The sequence below is a fragment of the Glandiceps talaboti genome, chromosome 3 (assembly GCF_964340395.1).
Source record: "Glandiceps talaboti chromosome 3, keGlaTala1.1, whole genome shotgun sequence".
In the NCBI taxonomy this organism is placed as follows: Eukaryota; Metazoa; Hemichordata; class Enteropneusta; family Spengelidae; genus Glandiceps; species Glandiceps talaboti.
Window position 1 is genome coordinate 30,450,779 of NC_135551.1, and position 18,299 is coordinate 30,469,077.

Sequence of the window (18,299 nt, forward strand, 5' to 3'; positions counted from 1 at the left end):
GAAATATGTTCAGAATTATTTAAATTTCAAAATCGGGTTTCAAAATATTAATGACCACATGTGCTACTAATACTTAGCTTAAATTTTAGATATGATAATTTATTGACAGTAGTCTTCATATTGTAGCAATCTAAAGTTAAAACATTCATTCCAATTTTCCTGTTTTGATGTGTAGTCTCCCACTGAAAACACTAGAATAAAAAAAAGTTGCAAACCCCAGATGGTATATCTCTCACCTGGAATTCTTCAGGCACATCAGTAGATACAAAATTTGAAGCTAATCTCTGATCCAATGTCTTATCAACTTGTGATATCCATTTCTCAATAACATCAATGTCTGCATGAATCTGTTGTAGAACTGAGGCAGTGTCTTGTAAGGCTTTCTCTCTTTCTTGTACCTAATAACAAATAACCACAAAACTGTCTTAAGTACTTTCTCTTGTCTACTATACTAACACATTATACTGTCTTCTAGGATAAGACTGTTGTCAGTTCAAATAGTGTCCAATCATCAACACACCTACCCACACATACACCCCCCACCCCCACCCCACACCAACACCCACCCCCAACCCCACACACCACACACACATACACACACATACACACACATATACACACACCACTCCCTGCCCCCCCCCCCCACACACACACACTTTCTTCTATTCACTTTCTTTCCATCCCCTACCCCTCTCACCTTCTTTGTGACTTCATCAGATTGTTGGTTGTACTGTTGTACTTCTCTTTCAATACTGGTCACCATGATACGATACATCAATAGAGTCTTGGTGGCTTCCTGGATGTGAGCACGGTTCTCTATCACATGTCTCTGATAGTCTACTCTCAAAGTCTATCACAAGGTGTGTGAAAAGAGAGAATAACAATTCATACCTCAACTTGTAGTCTATTCAAAGTCATTAATTATTCACACACAAAATGAAAATTTAATTCTTTGTTATTTTGCAAATCTATGTTGTGGCTTCAATACTGCACCTTATATCACCAAGTTAAACATACTTTTAAAAAAATTTTATTTGTATCTCAAATCTTCTTTTATCGTTTTCGTGTTCTCACAAATATCTCACAACTAGTATATTCACTGCACATTACCTACTATACAGATAACATCAACTACAAATTGGACACAGACACAAAGAATGGCAAGTATCTTGATATTTTCCAATGATCATACATAGTTCAAATTGACTGAAATATGTTGCTTATCCCATCACAATGACGAACATACTTTTGAAATAAAGTCCATCATAACTTTATAGTTTCATATATACATACATACTTTTGATATAAAGTCCATCATAACTTTATAGTTCATACATACATACATATATACTTACCTCTAACTGTTTAGAGATATCATCTGCGTTACCATATTTAGGTGCCTGTAACACTTCTTTCTCAAAACGAGACATCCACAACCTTTCCTCTTCCAGTAATTTCTTCAAAGTTTTCCAGCTGTCTGATGCCTCGTTTAGCATCTGAAGACAAAATTCATATATTTAGTAATTGATATCAAATTTTACCGTTTTTAGTGGATATATATGGTACAGTATTCGTTGTGGTTTGTCAACAGTACTTTAACTGAGTTAGATGTTAGAAATAATGTGGAAGTGCATATTAATTATAAGAAGTAAACAAAAGATTATTTCCATATTTGAGTTGTGTCAGTAGTTTGAATTTCACTCACATCAGAGTTCTGACATCTGACACCAAAAGGTACGTACAGAAGATTATTTCACTTCTTGAATACAGTTAGGTTTGTTTAATACTTTATTCTGAACTAAATATTCCTGTATGTATGTCTTTGTGATTGAATATTTGTTTTCTGAATAAACCAAGTTTTTATTTTTCATTTCTCCACACACCATTTTTTCATCCACTATTGTATGTTTGCAAGTGTATATTTGTTCTCGGAATAAACCAAGATTGACTCTTAATTTGTCACTTTCTCCACTCACCTTCCTTCATTCATCCACCTTTGTGTGTTTGTAAGTGTAAATTATATTTAGTTTTTGGAATAAACCAAGACTAATTATTAATTTTTCATTTTCTCTACTCACCTTCCATCGTTCATCTACCTTAGTCTTCAAATCATCCCACCGTTCATTCAATATTTCTACTTCTCTGGCAAGAGTTTCTTTCACGCTAGCTGCAGCTTGGTTAACAATAGGTTTACCTGTTTCATTGATTGCATTCACTTGTTTTTCCTTCTCCTTTACTTCCTCTTGTACAGCCTACAAAAAAAACCCCAGTATTCTATATTATTCACCAAATAAACTTTCCATAACAAAATTTAATATATTTTCTTTTTCTGGCCTAGATTACTTGGAATAGGAAACCAAGATGTGGATCAAGGTCTTGAAAAGATAGTATTTAGTATTATCATAACAAATTAAAAGTCATTCCAAACTTCCAAACTTGAAATAACCAATCACATGTCATTCTCAACTTGGGTTAAATCAGGTCAGATCAGGTCAATCCCAGAGATTTCCCTTCTTTATACGGAAAGCTGATCTTGAGCACACTGATTACGAGGTAATCAAACACAAACTGGATATTTTTTGTCTTGTCAATGCATTACCAATACTAGAGGGTGCTATCAACTTACCTTACCAATCGTAATTTTCAAATGAAATCAAGTTCAATAAATAGTTGTTGTTATAGCACTACTTCATAATTCACCTAGGAAACAGAAATGTGTCTTTGTTCATGTTCTCACCTGATATTTTCTCAGCATCCTCTGTATATCAGTTGGATCTTGTAAGTTCATTTCCTTCATTACATATTCACTTTCTGTATCATCAATCCAATCCATCACTTGTACCATGTCTTCTTTGAAACTCTTACTCCTCTTGAGGGCGCCGTCTAGACCGTCTTTTTGTTCTTTGGCAAGATGATTGATACGATCCCAGCATTGATTGAGTTGTATTAACATTTCATTTATTTTAGCTGTGTAGTCTGTGGCACCTTCTTTTACTAGCCTACCACCTGTCTCATTAATACTGTTCATATTTGGCTGCAGTGTTTCTATGTCGTCTTTTAGAGCCTAAAAGCAAATACAGATAGTTTAACTGTTAAAGTTATATCCCAATATTTTCTTTTACTCATTTTATTAATACAAGGGACTACATTCTAGTAGTAGTAGTATTAATATTATAACACTTTATACTCATATACTAGATTTAATATTCCTAGTTGTATACACCATATAAAAGATATACAAAGATATAGTTGGAAAAATAATGTAACATTACCATCAGTTATGTAAGAAAGAATTGCATAGTGATATAGTGAACTATATGCTCCAAGAAAAACAAATAAATCTTACAGCTCTGCTGTGTATCAGTCTAGTTTCAGTGAAGGGTCTCAACCAACCCCTCCCAAATCTCATCCTGCTTTCCTCCCCTAGCCCCTCCTTATCCCCCCCAAACCAAATCTTGCTTTCCTCTACACTATCAATGTAATTAAACTTCAGTAAAATCACCAACATACCATTGCTATCGGGAGAGGTGATGCCATGGTAAGTACACATACAGCTATACTAGACTACACAGTCAATGTAAGGACACACATACATATACACCAGTCTTATCTAACTTTCTCATACTGTTCTATTTCCTGTTTTGTCAGGAAATCAGATGAAAAATCTTTCCAATAACAAATCAGCAACTTTGACAGTAATGGAATCTCTAGCAAACCATAGACAGTGGAAAATCTCTTCTCCACCATCTATGACCAAAGTGACAGTATGACACTAAAACAGGAGTATAACATACAGGTAGGATAACACTTAATTTATAATTATCTCTTCACATGTATGTACAGTAATTACAAAACACATAGCTGTATTATCAACCTTGGTTGTGGTTTGATACAATGTTGCACTTATTTTGATACAACGTTGCCCCTTACTAATCATGCATACTTGTAGCCATTAGCAATGATATGATATGATACAGCTATTTGCCCTCCAGGGTATTAGTCTATCTATATCCACCATACATTAGATATTGAAATATAAACCCATTAACTGACTGACACATACATGACATAGGAAGTACACATTTATATTCCATCAAAGTTCTTTTTTACGACAGTTTTACAAAATTGAGGTGAGATGGTTAGTTGGTTGTTTTATAATCTTTTCTTTGTTTCTACATGTAAATGACCAATCTACACATGACAATAAATGCAATTGCTGTGTATAAACAAAACTCTGCTATTTTAACAAATGAATCATAAATGAGTGTGTGTACTTTAACAATTCCCAGGGTATAGTATAAAGTTTTATTTATGAGAATCTGCAAGTTGCGTGAATCAAGCATTATCACTGTCATTTGTTGATGAATATCTATAGGCAAAATTTGAACCATGGCTGTGTCCCAGTCTCCAGATTTGAACCATGGCTGTGTCCCAGTCTCCAGATTTAAACCCTGGCTGTGTCCCAGTCAGAATCTAATTAAGTCTATTAACTCTGCATTGTCTAGTACAATACTGATGGTATCATTAAACTGACTAAATCAGTTAAACACAAAACACAGATATAAATGGCACATTGAGGGTAATCTATGCAAATGCAAGAAATTCAAACTGACATACATAGTATCATCAAGGAGGTCTTAATTTCACCCTATTTTCTTTCCTCATCAAATATGTTACTTTTTATTTTTGTACAAAAATGTTTGATTGCAGATTTACTTTTTTTTTAATTTTGACATTATTTGTTTTGTTTGTGTTAAGAGCTTAAAAACTATGGAAACTGAACCTAAACGTAAAGGCAGCCATTCCATGCCCTGGGTGACTCTGTTACAGCATTATCATTAACATGACTGTTCAATCTCAGTGTGATTCATACCTGACTTTGTTCCATCTGTGCTTCCAATGTTTCAACGTCTCCTAACGCTGGCTCCTCCACATGAAGAAACACTTCAACATCCTTCATCCACACCTGGATGCCATCAACCTCATCCTGATTGGATAAACCATAATGATGTCACACATTAAAGCTACCAATCAGTGGAATGCATTTGAATATAAGGCGCTAGGATAAATATTATGTAACTTTTACTCTAAAACAAGGCAGACTTTTGTACATATATCAATTCTCACCTCAAAAGAAAACACAAACATGATAAATCTATATTCTGAAAGTTCTTTCTGTACAATTTCATTGGTTTGTTGTGTACTCACCTGCCATTGTTTGATATCAGTGACAGCTTTGTCTAGTTTCTCTCTCATTTCATTGACTGACGTTGTCACAGTGGTCCAGCTTTTAGAAAGGCTATCCAGGTCACTTTGTAGAACCTCAGCTCTTTGTTTGGATGTAGCTTTCTTGACCAGATCACCTCCTGTTCTATTCACGTAGTCATAGTTACCTTGTTGTTGACGTATTGTCTGATACAGATCCTGTGATTGGGTAATAGAATGGTGATATACATGTAGTTTGTATAACCAATGATAAGCAGTCAAGTACACTAGAGATTGTGATACAGATATTGTGATTGGGTAATAGAATGGTGATTTAGTTGATATGACCAATGAAAACAAGCACATCATGTTCACAAGAGTTTACATTAACACAGATAATAAATCATTCCTTGAGATAAAGTCTGTTATTGACTTTATAGACACTGTGCAAATTTAATTCAAATCAAGTTGTCTAAACTTAATACAAAAGTTGTACTGCATGAATAGATCAGACTAAACTGTATGCAAACAGCTGAATACTGCCCTCTATCAGATCTTAGTCAAATTACTTTGTCTTTCTAATACAAATGTGTGCAGGTAACAAGTGCGCCCTCAAGTCACTCAATACATTACCTGGTATTTCTGTAGTTGGTCTTCCAATACATCTACCTCTGTGAGTTGAAATTCTTCAGTTTTCAAAGCTGACTCTACATTTTCAATCCACTGTGTTAAAGCTTTCATAGCTTCCAGATACTGCTTAGGTGGTGCATTCTCCAAGGCTTGACTTAGTTCACGTTCTCGGGTGTTGAGAGCAGCTTGTGTAGAATCCCAGGCCTGTACAAGACTTTGTAGATCATTCAGTACAGTTTTAGTGGAGTCTGTTTTGTACTGAGCAAATTGGTTGCCATGGCTTTTGGTTTTCTCCAGGTGATTCTTGTTAATGTTCATGTCCTTTAGGTTAGCCTACAGAACAAACAAACGTGTTTTCATTATTTCATGTATTTCAGCTAGCTATAGTGTAGAGAACTTCATTTTTTTTAATTTTCTTGAGTATTTCATGTTTTTCAGCCTAGCCCAGAGAATGAAATAAGGACAAAATAATAAATACAACTCTCTATTTCAAACAAATTTAGGGTGATTTCTTTCAATATTAGCTTAACCTACAGAACAAATAAACTTGTTTTCATTTTTCCCCCAATATTTCATATATCTCGGGTTAACAGTCTACAGAACAATCAAATTTTGTTTGATTTTTTTCAATATTTCATGTCCTTCTGGAGAACAAAGTAAAAGGCAAAATGTTAAATACATAAATTTTGGGTCATTTGTTTTCAATTTGTTCAATATTTCATGTATTTCAGTTTTACCTTGACAAAAAACAAATGCAAAATATTGAAAAAGACTCCTTATTTGAGTCAAATTTGGGGTAATTTTTTTTCCAATATTTCATCCACATTTTGTATTTCAGCTTAATACCCAAGTACACAAAATATGTGCTAATAATAGTAACATACTCTACTAAAACTTTGGTATATTGTACATTCTCACTCAACTTGTCAAATATATCACTATTTTGTTTTCACTGATATGATACCAAGCAACAACTACATCAGAGTTGAATATCGTAAGCTTGCATTTTTTTGTTGATGGTGTTACCATGGTTTCCGAACCTTAGCAACATCACTGTCACATCACATTTTGGGTTTCCTTCACTTACCCTGCACTGATCAATTTGTATTTTGATTTTCTGTGGATCTTCACTTGGTGCTTCCTGTTCCTTCAACCATGTATGTATGGCAGTCAGTATTTCCCGTACTTTGTTGTACAGGTCATAGAATTCCTTGGTTAGAGTAGCTTCATGGAGATTGTGTTTTCTTTCTTCAAGTAGAGTACATACATCTGCCCATCGTTCATTAAAATTATCCAACGTCTGCTCTATAACATCAGGTGTATCTCCAACTAAACACAAACAGAAAGATTATAGCTTTAGTTTATAAAAGTTATCATACTACATGTATAGAGTTTCACATAATATGACTCTTTATTTAGCTTATTTATTTCATTGCAAAACTGCATGTGAATTAACAAGTTTCTATAGGCTGCAGCTCCTACTCAACCTGTCTGTCTGTCTGTCTGTCTGTCTGTCTGTCTGTCTGTCTGTCTGTCTGTCTGTCTGTCTGTCAGTCTCTGTGTCTGTCTGTCTGTCTGTCTGTCTCTGTCTCTGTCTCTCACTGTGTCTGTCTGTCTGTCTGTCTGTCTGTCTCTGTCTCTCACTGTCTGTCTGTGTCTGTCTCTCTCACTCTCACTCTGTCTGTCTGTATCTCTGTCTCTGCTTTCAATCTCAGTACCCATTGTCTATCATGATATTACTCTCACATATTCTCGCTACTCTCTCTACAGACTACATGTCAGAATCCCTGACAAGTCTCGCACACAACATATTACTTACCTACTGTCAGTGCATAGGAATTGATTACACTGTACTAAGTGTTTGATGGGTAAGATATTATCATTGTGTACTTGTTAGTTATAAAACCAAAAGTTACATAAATGAAGGTATTACAAACCCATTGTTTTCTATGATATAACTCTATTTATCTAATATTACAATCTTATGATTTGTAAGCTGTAACCAACCTATATCAAAGTATTACAAATTTAATGTTTTATATAACATAATTTTACCCATAGCAGAGAAAGAATGAGCTGTAAGTTGATGGTGAAGAAGAAGAAAAGATATTTTGGGGACATTAAAGACAGTGACCTCTGAAATTGCACCCACAATTCATTGCATTTCTGCTAGTAGGGGTACAATATTGAAATGCATTCTCATTTTAGCAGCTGCAGTAACATTTTGCTGATAACTTTTCAAAGTTTTTTGAGCGTTATGCGTGTGTGTGTGTGTGTGTGTGTGTGTGTGTGTGTGTGAATGCGCATGTGTGCATGCGTTTCAACATTTCACTTGCTGCAACTGTTTCTATACTGTGTGAGTAGGTAATTTGATATAGCCATTCAAAATTGCACATTGCAGATTACCTGGCCATTGTTTGTAGCAAGTCAGAGGTGTTCTCTTCTTTTGCATTTTTAATTTGCAGCTTGCAGCTTGACACCCCTGTTATCAAATGGAATGAGCTACATACCTGTTTCATTGAAAGGGGAGCGGGTGAACCCATTGGATTAGTATTGGGTTAGTAGGGGTGAAATGTGATGGGATGACTTACGGTTTAGCAATTCATGCTGTTTATCAGTGTCATCTGGTGTTGTGGTATTACTACCTGATCTGGTTGATGCTATCAACTGGTTGCCAAGCTCTGCCACTTTTTCTTTCTTCTTCTTGCGGTGTTTGAGATCCCGTTCTAGCGTCTGTACAAATAAACCGAGATGTTTAGTTTCCCATGAAAATGAAATGGTAGCCATTTTGAAATAAACTGTTATGAAGTCAGCAGATTTCCACAACTTGTTTTCCTATGAAATTGGCATAGTAGCCTTTTTGAAATACACAGTTAGAAAATTCAATAAATTCCAATAACTTTATTCTGAAATATCTATGGTGACAAATATTATTTTAAAAAGTGGGTTTTTCAAGGTTTTCAATAGTCACAATTATTTATGATAAAAATGATACACAAGATACTGTAAACCGGCAAACTTTCACTACATATTTATTTTTTGCATATTTTACTTGCCAACAAAAACACGTAAATAAGTAGCGACTATCAAAAATGCCTTTTTCTAAATAAACATAGTGTAGCAGGCTAAGAAATTTGTAAACATTAGTCTTTGAAACAAGTTGAAGACAATAAAATAAAACTGCAAGATTTTCTAATGGCAAAAATATCCAGGTTTACAGTGCTCACCCTGTAGACTTCCATTTGTTCTTCTACATCACCATCTTCCGGTGACTGGACATTTGGTGATAGTAATTTCTGTTCTGTGTCGTCCATCCAGGCAACTAAGGTACCTAACTCTCCATCAAACTCTTGTTTGAGTTGACTAGACACGTGTGCTTTCTTTGCAGGTGGTGGTTCTAATTCCTGAGTTTTTTCTGTGATGGTGGTACGTTCTACAGGTCCTTCTTTAGTCATGTGAACTGTTTTGGTGACAGTCTTGGTGATAACAGTTTCAGTTACAGTTCTATCACCATCTTGGTATGTCTTAGATGATTTCATAACATTAGCATTACCAGAATCAGGCTCTACTTCAAAAGTAATTCCACTTGTTGCCATCTGTACAATAAATATTACGATTTGATGGATGAATATTTTAATATATAAAATATAATCTAACCTTGTTTATGACCAAAACAAAGCTCATCTGTTCACATTTAATCGCATGTCATGGAGAAATTTCTTTCCAATTGTTGATTTTTACAGGAATATTTTGTCCAAGGCCACTTCTTTTCCCCTTTCGTTATAGTTTAAATGTGAACAATACTCTTTGATAAAGTAATCAACTCTAATGACTTGTGATTAATTATAGCTATTATTAGCATACATTTCAATTGTCCTTGACTATTCATAGATTTACACTGAGGTCAATGACCTTCACAAAATATGTCAAACCTTGCAGTAAAACTGAACATGTGTGTTTCAATAACACGCTGATTTTGAAGTTGGAATTCTGTCAAAACTTGGCAAGAAATCACTCCACAACATCTAAATGTTTTTTAAAATATCCTACAGTTTCTTGTAATTTTAATATATAAAGTAGTAATAATTATTTTCATATTATTTCTTTACAATTTGACTATAGTTTGTATTAATCCACTCACCTGTTTACTTTGTTCTTCCATTTGTTGTACAATAATGTCCCACCTTTTCATAAACAATTCTAACTGTTCCTGTATGTTTTCAGCCACAGCATTATTCCTCTCCAGATAATTCACTACTTCCTGAGCACTACGATTCAAATTGGCAAACTTTATATGTTGTCTTTCGAGATCTTGTTCCAACATCTGTAGAAATAATATCAATAAAAAAATAAACTTTTGACGCCATCTTAGAGACTTGGGTTTCAATCCCAGATTCTGGCATTAGTGTTATCTTATCAGTGGATCGATAAGGATTTATAGAAATATAAAAACTTTTGTTCACAGAAGTTCACAGATGACGCATCTTAAAGACCAGGGTTTCAATCCCAGATTCTCACAGCTAGTGTTATCTTATCAGTGAAGCCATGTGCATAGGATCATTCTTTTGTTCCAGACCAACTTTTTTTACAACTGTGGCAGACGACAATTTTTCATATCTAACTGTTAATCCTATTCTGAACTGCACCTTTGAAAATAATATAACTATCCAGTACTATTCTGTACTTAAACATTTCTTGGAATTCTAATTTCAAACTTTGTCACTATTAACTTCAAATCTATTTCAGCCTTCTTAGTATTACACTAGACGAAATATAATACTGTCTTTATACTTGAATTCTTCAAAAAACATTTGTTGTCTTACCTTGAGTGTTTTAACTCTGGCAATAACATCCCTTTCATCATGGACCTCCACACCTTTCATTTCAGTCAATACACATTCCTTAGCACTTAGCCAGTCACTGAACTTAATGGTTTCTTCACTGAAATGCTGCCATTTTGTCAGTACTTCTTGTAAGACTACCCATCTTTGTTCAGTCCACTGACAAACTTTGGCCCATCTCTCACCCAACCTTTGCAGCTGTTCCTCCAAAGCTTGAGTTGCTGTAATGATAACCATAGCAACCAAACTATAATCCATAGTAACCAAATAATAACCATAGTTACCAAATAACCATAGTAACCACATAATTATTACCGTAGTAACCAAATAATTATCAATTCCAGTAAGACTTGTTTTCTGACATTTACGACCTCGAACATTGTTTCTGTATTCATACTGAAAACCAATAAATTCCTGCAATTCATGTACGATTTTAGTCACTTCTTATTTTTGCATGTTTGTTTTCCAGTGAAACAATTGAAAATAAGTCTTGAGCAAAAATGTCCATGTTTACAGTATTATGTCTGCATGCAACACTAACTAGCTAGTGTGAATACTTTCATTGCACTTATGCCCATTGGGGCCTCAAAGTCTCTTTCTATCTCAACACATCAACTTTTTAAGTCCATTAATTTTATTCCATCAATGGTTCAGAAATTGAGACATAAAATATGTGTACCGTACATGAACAAGGTAAAGACTATTGATTTTGTAAATCCAATCCTTTCTCTTCTGGTTTGAGTAGATTTCACTATAGCCCTTGAGAGGTAAGGCTACATTAGTGAGTTAAACAGCTCGTATAGTCATACAGTATACAGACCATTCTATGCATTAAATAGTGATTTATCGTAAATGACAACATTTCTATGCACCCCTAGTCATGTGAACAACACTATTCAGACACTTTGCTGATTTTAAGTAGTCGTTAGGATACTAAATCTCTGTCTACATTATAATGTCTATTCTACACTGTCTTATTGAGTATTCTGTACAACATGTTTTATTTCGACATCCAAGAAAGTGAATTCTTTATTATAATAAATTTCTAAGCTGTTATTGTATGGATGGTTTACTTATTTTTATGAATGAATGATTTGATGGTATGTCCTTACTTGTACACTGCCAATGATTGACAAGGTTACACATTACAAATCAAGTATCCACTCAAAACATCAATCACTTTTTTAAAAAGATATTGTTAGTATTTGTCAACACTTACCATTTTCTGGACTACTTTCATCCACAACCACAACCATATGAGTTAATGAGTTGACTTTTACTTGCTCTCTCTCTAGTTCTTCCTGAAAATCCTGTATCGACAACAAATCACAATATAAGGTGTTATTTCTGTATCATAAGACTGGGAGATTCATGTGAACTCATTTGTGTTAAGACATAGTCCGACTTGACAAATCACAAGATAGGGTGTTACTCCTCCTGTATCATAAGACTGGGAGAGATTCGTGTACACTCATTTTTCTCAAGACATGGTCTAACTTGACAAATAGCAATATATGGTGTTAATACTCCTGTATCATAGACTGAGAGATTCATGTGCACTCATTTGTGTTAAGACATGGTCCAACTTGACAAATCACAACTTTCAATATATGGTATTATTCCTGTACAATGGACTAAAAGATTCTTGTACATTCATTTATGTTTAGTGAATGATTAACATAAAGTGCCGACCATGACAAATCTTGCACTCTATCTGTAGCATTGAAGTGTTCAAAAGTAGATGTATTACTTAAAACATCATTTACTATTTGTCAAGCTGTCTGTCACATACATATAGTGGTGATTACAGTCTCCAGGTTGGGTTGTGTAATTTCAAGCCAGTCTTAGGTTTATTCACTATGTACTTTATATCGCATTTCTTGTCATTTTAGTTTGAAAAATGAGCTAGGGTTTAACAGTCCACAGACACAGTGAGTATTGTTGACAACAGGTCTTGAAGGCAGAAATTTGGTTTAACTGTGACACAAGAGGCTAGTTCTAAATATCATTGGCTTGACACAATTTCACTTCTTTTATTAGAACCCAAACCAATATTTTCATAACCCAGTACATTTTAAAGATTTTCAACCTACGGTATACAAATTAAGATTTTTGATAAACTGGTAGAAATGAAAAGCTAAAATAAAGTTAATTTCTGAATTATGACAAAGAGGGGGTGTGGGTGTGTCCTTACTTTGTGATCATCCACTTGTTTCCTAACTTCTTCTAAAGTAGCACCAATGGTATTTTGTTTTGCAATTTTTTGTTCCATACTGGCCAGCCATACATCTAAGTCATCCAGCTGGGCTTGTTGAAGAGTCATCAACTTTTCATGTAAACTACAGCAGAGAGAGAAAAGTATTCACAATATTTAGACTTTGAAAAGAAATTCACAACATTTACATTTTGAAAAGAAATTTACAACATTTACTCCTTGAAAAGAAATTCACAAGACTTTGAAAAGTAATTCTCAACATTTACTCTTTGAAAAGTAATTCACAACATTTACTCTTTGAAAAGAAATTCACAATATTTACATTTTGAAAAGAAATTCACAACATTTAGATTGTGAAAAGGAAATCACATCATTTATACTATGAGACAAACATCCATCAAGCCTATGGAAACACATTTCCCTGGTGTGACATCAACTCTGTAATAAATTACTACAATAAGGGGTGAAATCAATAATTCAATACAGGATAAAATACGCCTCAGACTCCATTTCCCATCCCCTTCTAACTTAATTGACCATAACTGATACTGTTTCTGACAGAACAATCAACTTCAAATCAGTATGTACATGTAGTATGTAGAAACTTTTTATATTTTGTGGTACAAAACAGATTCCATTAACAGTGAAAATGGTTCACCCCCACCCCACCACAGAAAGAATTCCATTTTTTATTCTATATGCAACTATTGATCTCACCCCCAAGCATTCAATAAACAATTTTTATTCAATCTGTACATCCATGTAGATCAACACTGAAATTTGTGATTTGTACATTGTAACATCATCATAATTTTTAATTTTTAATGTAAAACAGAAACTGGATAATATTATGGGATAGAAATATCAAGGTGGCACTGATTCCTTGATATATAACTCAAAATCAGACAATTTCTCACTTAATTCTGTCACTACTTCTCATTGTATATAACTCAAAAACAGACAATTTCCCACTTAATTCTGTGACTACTTCACATTGAGGTCAGATTTCTCATTAGTCTCAAATCTAATCGATTTTCTCACAACAGTTGTAGGCAGAATGACTAACCAACTTGTTTTCAAATAGTCTATATTTTATCACATTTTTCCTAAATTAAAATTGACATCTAATCCAAAGTGATTACTCACTACATAAATTGCATAAATTAATAAAACTCTATATAAATGCAAACAATTTAAAACAATGACTTGAAGAGAATGAAATAAGGATTCATGATTGGCGGTATATTAATTTTTAACCAATCGTCATCTCTCTTACTTTCTAATGAGCCAGTCAGATGCAGTGTTACTTACTCGCTTTGTCTTTGCATTGAGTCTACTCTGAGGTGTTCCCATCTTGTATTGAGGAGACTCATTTGTTCCCTGATTTCATTTTCTTCCTCTTCCGTTACTTTGCCTTCCAGGATCAGATAATTTCCCTCTTGTAACACAGCTCCAACATTTCCCTGATGTGATGTTAACTCCATCATAAATTCCTACAAAGTAATCATCAATAATAATATTTGATTCAATCTCAAAAAATCTTCATCATTACATAACTGTTAAGTTACACCCTTTGATTCATAAACTAAATTTTTGTAGCACTGAACAAAATCAATCCAAGCATCCATCCACTCGCCCACCCTTCCACCCCACCAACCCACCCACACCAACCCACCCTTCCACCCCACCAACCCACCCACACCCACCAACCCACCCTTCCACCCCACCCTTCCACCCACACCCACCCACCCACCCACCCACACCCACCCACCCACCCACCCATCCCATCCCATCCCGTCCCATCCCATCCCATCCCATCCCATCCCGTCCCATCCCATCCATCAAAGGAAATTACCACACACCTTACAAGCTGGTGATTTTTTGATATTAGATATAATAGCAAGTACATGTGATGCAATGTCAAATTTTAACAGTTTAGGTTCCATTCACACTGAAGACATTATCCATTGAACTTAACGTTAAAGTGAACGACATTTACCTCATGCGCATGGAACTGTTCTTTGACTTTATCAACGTTATCAGAAACAAAGTCTTGAGCTTTCAGCGTGTCTTCGGCTTGAAGGAGCCACGTCAAGACAGTTTCCAAGTCTGTCTGATATCTTAGGAGATCTGGATGTGTTCCACTAGCCTGAAAACAACACATGACGGGAGAACAAGTCCATGATTAGAGGGGCACAGAACAAGTCTATGGTTAGAGGGGCACAGAACAAGTCTATGGTTAGAGGGGCACAGAACAAGTCCATGGTTAGAGGGGCACAGAACAAGTCTATGGTTAGAGGGGACTGAACAAGTCCATGGTTAGAGGGGCACAGAACAAGTCTATGGTTAGAGGGGCACAGAACAAGTCTATGGTTAGAGGGGCACAGAACAAGTCTATGGTTAGAGGGGCACAGAACAAGTCTATGGTTAGAGGGGACAGAACAAGTCTATGGTTAGAGGGGCACAGAACAAGTCCATAGTTAGAGGGGCACAGAACAAGTCTATGGTTAGAGGGGCACAGAATAAGTCTATAGTTAGAGGGGCACAGAACAAGTCTATAGTTAGAGGGGACAGAACAAGTCTATGGTTAGAGGGGACAGAACAAGTCTATAGTTAGTGGGGCACAGAATAAGTCTATGGTTAGAGGGGCACAGAACAAGTCTATGGTTAGAGGGGCACAGAACAAGTCAATGGTTAGAGGGGCACAGAATAAGTCTATGGTTAGAGGGGCACAGAACAAGTCTATGGTTAGAGGGGCACAGAACAAGTCTATAGTTAGAGGGGACAGAACAAGTCTATGGTTAGAGGGGACAGAACAAGTCTATAGTTAGAGGGGCACAGAATAAGTCTATAGTTAGAGGGGCACAGAATAAGTCTATGGTTAGAGGGGCACAGAACAAGTCTATAGTTAGAGGGGACAGAACAAGTCTATGGTTAGAGGGGACAGAACAAGTCTATAGTTAGAGGGGACAGAACAAGTCTATGGTTAGAGGAGACAGAACAAGTCTATAGTTAGAGGGGCACAGAATAAGTCTATGGTTAGAGGGGCACAGAACAAGTCTATGGTTAGAGGGGCACAGAACAAGTCTATAGTTAGAGGGGACAGAACAAGTCTATGGTTAGAGGGGCACAGAACAAGTCTATAGTTAGAGGGTCACAGAACAAGTCTATGGTTAGAGGGGCACAGAACAAGTCTATGGTTAGAGGGGACAGAACAAGTCTATAGTTAGAGGGGCACAGAACAAGTCTATAGTTAGAGGGGCACAGAACAAGTCTATGATTGGAGGGTCACAGAACAAGTCTATAGTTAGAGGGGCACAGAACAAGTCTATAGTTAGAGGGTCACAGAACAAGTCTATGGTTAGAGGGGCACAGAACAAGTCTATGGTTAGAGGGGACAGAACAAGTCTATAGTTAGAGGGGCACAGAACAAGTCTATAGTTAGAGGGGCACAGAACAAGTCTATGATTGGAGGGTCACAGAACAAGTCTATAGTTAGAGGGGCACAGAACAAGTCTATGATTGGAGGGGCACAGAACAAGTCTATGGTTAGAGGGGACAGAACAAGTCTATGGTTAGAGGGGCACAGAACAAGTCTATGATTGGAGGGGACAGAACAAGTCTATGGTTAGAGGGTCACAGAACAAGTCTATAGTTAGAGGGGCACAGAACAAGTCTATGATTGGAGGGGCACAGAACAAGTCTATGGTTAGAGGGGACAGAACAAGTCTATGGTTAGAGGGGCACAGAACAAGTCAATGGTTAGAGGGGCACAGAACAAGTCTATGGTTAGAGGGGCACAGAACAAGTCTATGGTTAGAGGGGCACAGAATAAGTCTATGGTTAGAGGGGCACAGAACAAGTCTATGGTTAGAGGGGCACAGAACAAGTCTATGGTTAGAGGGGCACAGAACAAGTCTATGGTTAGAGGGGCACAGAACAAGTCTATGGTTAGAGGGGCACAGAACAAGTCAATGGTTAGAGGGGCACAGAACAAGTCTATAGTTAGAGGGTCACAGAACAAGTCTATAGTTAGAGGGGCACAGAACAAGTCTATGGTTAGAGGGGCACAGAACAAGTCTATGGTTAGAGGGGCACAGAACAAGTCTATAGTTAGAGGGGCACAGAACAAGTCTATGGTTAGAGGGGCACAGAATAAGTCTATGGTTAGAGGGGCACAGAACAAGTCTATAGTTAGAGGGGACAGAACAAGTCTATAGTTAGAGGGGCACAGAATAAGTCTATGGTTAGAGGGGACAGAACAAGTCTATGGTTAGAGGGGCACAGAATAAGTCCATGGTTAGAGGGGGGACAGAATAAGTCCACGGTTAGAGGGGACAGAACAAGTCTATGGTTAGAGGGGCACAGAACAAGTCTATGGTTAGAGGGGACAGAACAAGTCTATGGTTAGAGGGGCACAGAACAAGTCTATAGTTAGAGGGCACAGATCAAGTCTATGGTTAGAGGGGCACAGAATAAGTCTATGGTTAGAGGGGCACAGAACAAGTCTATGGTTAGAGGGGCACAGAACAAGTCTATGGTTAGAGGGGCACAGAACAAGTCTATGGTTAGAGGGGCACAGAACAAGTCTATGGTTAGAGGGGCACAGAACAAGTCAATGGTTAGAGGGGCACAGAACAAGTCTATAGTTAGAGGGTCACAGAACAAGTCTATAGTTAGAGGGTCACAGAACAAGTCTATAGTTAGAGGGGCACAGAACAAGTCTATGGTTAGAGGGGCACAGAACAAGTCTATAGTTAGAGGGGACAGAACAAGTCTATGGTTAGAGGGGACAGAACAAGTCTATAGTTAGAGGGGCACAGAACAAGTCTATGGTTAGAGGGGCACAGAATAAGTCTATAGTTAGAGGGGACAGAACAAGTCTATGGTTAGAGGGGACAGAACAAGTCTATGGTTAGAGGGGCACAGAACAAGTCTATGATTGGAGGGGCACAGAATAAGTCTATAGTTAGAGGGGCACAGAACAAGTCTATGGTTAGAGGGGCACAGAATAAGTCCATGGTTAGAGGGGGGACAGAATAAGTCCATGGTTAGAGGGGACAGAACAAGTCTATGGTTAGAGGGGCACAGAACAATTCTATGGTTAGAGGGGACAGAACAAGTCTATGGTTAGAGGGGCACAGAATAAGTCCATGGTTAGAGGGGGGACAGAATAAGTCCATGGTTAGAGGGGCACAGAACAAGTCTATGGTTAGAGGGCACAGATCAAGTCCATGGTTAGAGGGGGGACAGAATAAGTCCATGGTTAGAGGGGCACAGAAGGTTAAAAGATAATTGATGGAGGTACTGTGGTTTTGATATACATTGGACATAATGTATAGAAGGTTAGGGGGTTTACATAACCCAACCCTAATCATTCCTAAACCCTAGCTCCTTAGCTTGATGTC

At 36.6% G+C, this 18,299-nt stretch overlaps 1 protein-coding gene across 2 annotated transcripts in view; it reads right to left on the reverse strand.

The window, feature by feature from the left end:
* Positions 1-18,299, reverse strand: part of LOC144432563 (dystrophin-like) — a 292,959-nt gene that overhangs the window by 142,349 nt on the left and 132,311 nt on the right. For both annotated transcript variants that reach the window (XM_078120804.1, XM_078120805.1), the window contains exons 11-27: positions 14,891-15,040; positions 14,203-14,384; positions 12,871-13,015; positions 11,896-11,986; positions 10,659-10,897; positions 9,977-10,159; positions 9,063-9,431; positions 8,427-8,568; positions 6,923-7,164; positions 5,839-6,168; positions 5,209-5,424; positions 4,874-4,987; positions 2,738-3,064; positions 2,079-2,252; positions 1,356-1,496; positions 698-850; positions 237-398 (exon numbers count right to left, since the gene is read on the reverse strand). In XM_078120804.1, coding sequence (XP_077976930.1) covers positions 237-398; positions 698-850; positions 1,356-1,496; positions 2,079-2,252; positions 2,738-3,064; positions 4,874-4,987; positions 5,209-5,424; positions 5,839-6,168; positions 6,923-7,164; positions 8,427-8,568; positions 9,063-9,431; positions 9,977-10,159; positions 10,659-10,897; positions 11,896-11,986; positions 12,871-13,015; positions 14,203-14,384; positions 14,891-15,040 — 3,360 coding nt within the window. The remainder of the gene's footprint in view (positions 1-236; positions 399-697; positions 851-1,355; positions 1,497-2,078; positions 2,253-2,737; positions 3,065-4,873; positions 4,988-5,208; positions 5,425-5,838; positions 6,169-6,922; positions 7,165-8,426; positions 8,569-9,062; positions 9,432-9,976; positions 10,160-10,658; positions 10,898-11,895; positions 11,987-12,870; positions 13,016-14,202; positions 14,385-14,890; positions 15,041-18,299) is intronic.